This window comes from Salvia splendens, chromosome 15, assembly GCF_004379255.2.
Source record: "Salvia splendens isolate huo1 chromosome 15, SspV2, whole genome shotgun sequence".
Classification (NCBI taxonomy): Eukaryota; Viridiplantae; Streptophyta; class Magnoliopsida; order Lamiales; family Lamiaceae; genus Salvia; species Salvia splendens.
The window spans coordinates 27676637-27682994 of record NC_056046.1 but is presented as its reverse complement, the minus strand read 5'-3'; the positions used below and the strand labels follow the sequence as shown (position 1 = coordinate 27682994).

Sequence of the window (6358 nt, the reverse complement as noted above, 5' to 3'; positions counted from 1 at the left end):
ACAACATAGGAGTTGAGAACATAGAAGTTGGCGGAGACACTAGACAATATAAATTTCCATGAAAGAGCATAGGAGGCGTTCTTCCTCAAAGATACTCTCTAAATTGGAAAGGGAGGAAATCCAAATACTTTGTGACTAACCTTGCTCGGGGACAACTCACAGAGATGGCTCTGGCCTATGAGATATTTCTTGTGGTACATGTGCCATTAAAAACCCCAGAGGTTGTGGGTTCAAAGAAAAAAGTCGGGAAAGGTATATCTAGGACGGTGATGAACTCATTCTGAGTCCCCACCTTAATAGACGTATTGAAGATGGTAATCGAGAGGCAAGGGTCGATAGGCTAAACATTGTGTTTATTCGATAATATAATCATTCTCTTATTTCTATGTGTATTGAATTCTGTAGTGGTCTTCTCCTATAGAAGAAGAATACAAATATGAAAGGAAATAAAATCTTTCAATTCTAGGTTGTATCATTTTTTGATATTGCCTAACTATAAACTAATTTGTATCCTTCTATGGATTGTTTTAGTGTTAGACAATATGAGCTATATTGAATAAAATTAGAATGTAGATTTATTTTACTAGTGTCACAAATGTTTATTCAAAAGTCAAGTTAATCATTAATACAACTAAAAATAGTGCTTTATTCATAAGTCTTGTAAATGCATAAATAAAATAAAATATGTGCTACCAAATAGAAGTAGCAAATTAACCTAGAAAGGAATGTTTCAAACTCAGATCTACTTTCTCTCTTGATAACTGTAAGTTTCCACTATTTTCTTGCAAAATAATGCGTTACCATATGGAAGTTATAACCAGAAAACAACGTATGTTTAGAATTTATTGTAAAGATGAAGCGGGAATTGGTGGTAGTGGCGGCTGCGACGACGGCAGCCGCAACGGTGGCCGGAGTAGCTTTTTTGGTGAGGCAATGGAGGCGGCAGAGCAACCAACAGTTGAGCGCACAACGCATCCTCCGAGAATTCGCAAGGTGGTGCGCGACGCCGACGTCAAAGCTATGGCAGGTGGCAAATGAAATGGCATCGGACATGGAAGCAGAGCTCACCCCCCCCGGTGATAGAGGTGGAAACCTAGGCGTTCCCGTTTCTTATCTCGCAGGTCTTCCCACAGGGTACGTAGCTTCTTTATTTAACATTTTTAACAATTCTAAATAATTTCTTTTAGATTTCTTTATTATCTAAAATTTCAAGTGCTCCCTCCATCTGGCAATAGGAGTCCTATTTAGTTATGACACAAGTTTTAAGAACCTACATCTGGTAATAGGAGTCCTATTTAGTTATGACACAGGTTTTAAGAAAAGTAGATTGAATAAGTTAATGTAATATGAGTCTCATTTATATATATTAGTTTTATAATGAAATGTGAGTGAAATAAGTTGGTAGAATGTGGAACTTATTTACCATTTATGATAAAAGTGAAATATGACTTTTATTAAGGGTCAGACGAAAATGACATAACATGACTCTTATTCGGGAGGGACAGAGGGAGTACATGATATGGACCCGTTTTTTTCTTTTATTTTTAAGTCACTCGATCGTGCAAGTAGTTTGGTTGCATGATGCCAATGGGAAATCAAACACTTTCTTTTGTCCAATAATGTTACTTTAGGAGTATACTTGAATAGATCATTAGTATGACCAATACATGAATTTACCTTACGCTCTCTTCATTTACTACCAATAGTTTTACAATAATTGCTATGAGTATTAATGTAAAATTGATAAATTAAAATATAGAAAAAAGTAGATGATGTATTGTTAGTCAAGGCAGAGATCAAAAATCATGCCTAGGGTACACTTAGGTCACATGCGCTTAAAGTGTAGTTGTAATCACGCAGCCACTGTAAGTTAAACATTTTTTCTTTTGGGATGTCCCACTTCAATTGACATATTTTTTCTTTTGGGATGTCCCATTCTAAATAAGACATCTCTTAAAGTAGAAACACCATTTTCCCTTGGTTAATTATCTTCATTTAACTCATAAAATAATATTGCATAAAATCTTGACTGAATAATAAATGTTCCACTTAGAGTGGAATTGAGGAAATATTTCACTGATTGGAGTAAAGCGAAATTTTTTAGATAACATTAAGTACACTCATTTATTCATATTTTAGTAATTATTAATATGTGTATAATTGTTCATTCATTAATATATGCATGCTAGACCGATATTTGAATTATGCCCCAGTTCATGGACGAAAATGACTATTGGACTCAAACTAGAATTAGTTATTGAGTGAATTTTGTGATGATACTCAAGCTTATAAAATATTGGACTAAAAATGGCCACGAAGTAAGTATTGTCAAGCTGAACTTTTGTATTGCCTTCAAACTCAAAAGAATATCTTTTAGTTCATGTTAGCAACTCCTAAATGTCTCTATTTAAACTCCTAAAAGTAGATAGAAGTCTATCTACTTTTACGGGATGGACCAAAAAGAAAGGAGCTTCTATTTTTAGGGGACAAAGGGAACACGTTTTATCTTTCTCTTTCATATTTCACCATTTCTACATTAAAACTCTGCAATACACAAATTAGATTACTCATTATGCGGCATCGGAGTTGATAAGTATTCTCTCTGGTCTCCATTAAATGTCTCATTTCATTTTACTTTTACTGTTTTTATTAAGTGGACCGCATGTTCGACTAACTCATTCTACTAACAATAATGGTAAAATATATAAAAGTTATGACTCACACTTCACTAACTTTTTCCATCCACTTTCCTTCACAAAGTCAAATAACGTTTTACAAATGTGCATCACTCAAATATATGACATCTGTTAGGTATGGGAGGAATTATGTGTTATGAAATTGTTGATGATTGTTATTTGATTCAAAGCTGAAAAGTTGTTCAGGGAAGAGAAAGGCACATTTTATGGGATAAATCTGCGTGGAACAAATTTTATGATAGTAAGGGGAAAACTTGAAGGCAGAAACGAAGCATTGAGTGATATGTCCCGACAAGAGATTGAAATTCCTCTTCATATACTGTCTAGTGATGACTCTACAAAGGTATGTCATAATCACAACAAATAAATATAGCTAGGTTCTACTCCTTTCATCCCAACTAAGTTGAATCGTATTTTTTCTTGAGATTTTCCAACTAAATTAAGTCAATTCTTTTTATGATAAAATACAAAACATTCAATTACTTTACTTAATTTCATCACCTACTTTACTCTTTCTTTATCTTTATTACTTTATTCATCTTACTTACTTTTCAATACAATTTCTTAATCTCTGTGTGCTTAAAAGTTTTGAGTCAACTTAGTTGGAACGGAGAAAGTAGTAAGTATATTGGATGTGGATGAATATGATATTGGTCAGGAATTATGTGATTTAATGGCGGTTGAGGTGGCTAAATTCGTTGGGTTACACGTGGAGAGTGATGGGAAGGTGGGAGAAAGAGAAAGGATACTGGGCTTCACTGTATCACTTCCGGTAGATGACCTATTGCCATCTTCTGCCCTTCATTCCAAATGGAGACGTCTATCTTTCAACGACGCAGTTAAGTCATTTCTTTTTTTTTTCTTTTTTATATACCTTTTTATCATTTTATTTGAGGCACTTTTGTTTCTCAGTCGTTTCGGAAAAATGATACTTCTTCTGTCTTAACAAAATTGAGTCACTTCTTTTTTGTATTCGTTTTGAAAAAAATCGTACCTCCTCCGTTTCATAATAAGAGTCATATTTTGCTATTTCTGTGTGTCCTACAATATGTGTCTTATTTGACCTTTACTATAAATGGTAAGTAAGTTCCACATTCCACACTTATTCCATTCATATTTTGTTACTCCATTCGTTCACGAAAAATGGACAAGATTGTGAATGACACGAGTTTTAATGCATAATTGATAAAGTAAGAGAGAGATAGGAAAAGTAAGAGATAGGAAAAGGTAGTGAAATGAGTGGTAGCGGTTTGTGGGGTTAACATTTAGAATGATGTGAAGTGTTAGTATTGGTTGAAAACATTCCATTTTGAACTTAGTCCATTTTTCGTGGACGGACCAAAATAAAAGAGGAAATAATGTAAATAAGAGTTTTATCTATATTATACAGTCTCTTACATTACTCGCTCTTTGTTTTAACTATTTTTTTATTATTTTTTTTGAAACAAGTGAAAAAAAAGAAGGGGCTCAAGTACTTACTTGAAACGAACGTAAATGTAGTAGTAATTAGTAATTATATAGAGTCACATATATAGCTTATTGTGATCAGGTGGGAGGGGAACTAGCACAAGAAATGAACCAGGCCTTGAAGAAGCATGGCATTGAGATGCGTGTTTACGCAGTAGTAAGTTCATTATTAGTACTGCAAGGTTGAAAAAATGGGGTTCAGAATGAATTGATGAATGGAATGATTTAGGTGAATGACACGATTGGGCATCTTGCCGGAGGAAGATACTACAACAAAGAGAGTGTAGCTGCAGTGAGTCTGGGAATGGGAACAGACGTTGCTTACATTGAATCATTGCCTCAACAAATAGTGAAGGAATCATCATCAGAAGCTGCAGAGACGGCTATTAATATGCAATGGGGAAACTTCTTTTCCTCCCATCTTCCACTCACCGAGTATGATGCCTCCTTAGATGCCGAGAGCGCTGATCCGGGATGCCGGGTACGTCATACTCCTATTCATTAAATCCACGACGCTCATCATGTATCTCAATTCACGATAGTAACTGATACAGACCAAACAGGAGAATTCATCCCAAAAGACTAAGAATGTTAAGAGAGACGGTTCATTTAGTTTGTATATCTCACACCAGTTGTTGTCCTCATAATCGATGTGGGACATTGAATTTGTAACAGTAACATTTTGTTGGCAGATATTCGAGAAGCTTATTTCTGGCATGTATTTGGGAGAGATTGTGAGGAGAGTGCTGTTGAGAATGGCGGAGGAGTCTGCGCTGTTCGGAGACGTGGTACCGCCCAAGCTAACCATCTCTTACTCCCTGAGGTCGCCAGACATGGCCGCTATGCACCAGGACACATCGCAGGATTACGAAATTGTGCAAGCCAAACTCAAGGAGATTTTTGACGTATTCATCCTAAATTATTTATGGTTGACACTAACTATCTTAATGTGCTACTTGCTAGCTATATCAACACATTATATTACAAAATGTCAACACAATGACAAGAATACGTCAATTGACATTTTATAACTGTCAAGATAAATTTGTGTTGACGTACACATGTCATTATGTTGACATTTTTTATATAATGCGTTGATTCGTTAGCTAGTAACACATTAATTAGTTAGTTAACTAACGCAACATCTGTCACTATATATATATATATATATATATAGGGGTGTGTTATATTCCTAACTATTTAAGTTGTTAACTCTGCTAACTCATCAATGCAGTGTATTAAAAATGTCAACACAGTGACATTAAAATGTCAACACATAATATCAACCAATTATATTGAAGTTCAACAAAATTATGTGTTGACATTTTAATGTCATCATGTTGACATTTTTAATACACTGCGTTGATGAGTTAACAAGTTAGCAACTTGAGAAAGTTAGTAATTGATCACACCCCTATATATATATATGTAAGTATGAGTAATATATAGTAGTAGCCATGTGCAGATCGAGAGCTCGACTACGTTGGTGAGGGAGATGGTGACAGAGATCTGTGACGTTGTGGCGGAGCGTGGGGCGAGGCTGGTGGGGGCCGGGATCGTGGGGATAGTGAAGAAGATGGGGAGATTAGCCAACAGGAAGAGCGTCATCACCATCGAAGGAGGGTTGTATGAGCACTACCGGATATACCGAAACTACCTACACAGCACTGTCTGGGAGATGCTTGGAACGGATCTCTGCGACAACGTCATCATCAACCATTCTCATGGAGGCTCCGGTGCTGCCTCGATATTTTTGGCTGCCTCACAGACCGATCATTAACCTTTTTCTTGTTTAAACAACATCGATTTATCCATACCTGCTCTTTATAATTAATCATTGCACCAATTTTGACATTTTAACACATCCTCGTTGCCTTTCAATTATATATTTCCTCTATCCCATTAAAAATGAAATATTTTCCTTTATTGGTTGTCCCATTAAAAATAAAACGTTTTCTAAAATGGAAACAACACCATATCTACTTTTTCCTCTTTCTTACTTTACTCTGTCTTGATTAACTAACAAAACAATACTATATAAAATTCCGTGCCAAAAATATGTGGCTGTACGGAGGCGTACAGTGGCGGTCCGTAGGGTGGGTCAGGTACTGGGCACAATGGAGGGAGCGTTGTTGCTACCCTGCGCTCATGCTCAACTAATCGGGTCTCGAATCAGGCGAGCCAAGCGAGGATAT

General features: G+C 35.9%; 1 protein-coding gene across 1 annotated transcript; it reads left to right on the top strand.

The window, feature by feature from the left end:
* The first annotated feature begins 853 nt into the window (after positions 1 to 853).
* Positions 854 to 5977, top strand: LOC121768042 (probable hexokinase-like 2 protein). The gene is made up of 7 exons (XM_042164386.1): positions 854 to 1134; positions 2883 to 3039; positions 3355 to 3534; positions 4246 to 4320; positions 4393 to 4644; positions 4856 to 5068; positions 5629 to 5977. The coding sequence occupies exons 1-7, from the start codon at positions 854 to 856 to the stop codon at positions 5941 to 5943; spliced, it is 1473 nt and encodes a 490-aa protein (XP_042020320.1). The 3' UTR covers positions 5944 to 5977.
* Positions 5978 to 6358: the final 381 nt, after the last annotated feature.

What these genes read in the sequence shown, in the direction of transcription:
- LOC121768042 (XM_042164386.1), top strand. Translation starts at nt 854, where the DNA reads ATGAAGCGGGAATTGGTGGTAGTGGCGGCTGCGACGACGGCAGCCGCA. An exon ending in GTCTATCTTTCAACGACGCA is followed by an intron (nt 3,535 to 4,245) that starts GTTAAGTCATTT and finishes TATTGTGATCAG; the next exon opens with GTGGGAGGGGAACTAGCACA. An exon ending in AGATGCGTGTTTACGCAGTA is followed by an intron (nt 4,321 to 4,392) that starts GTAAGTTCATTA and finishes GGAATGATTTAG; the next exon opens with GTGAATGACACGATTGGGCA.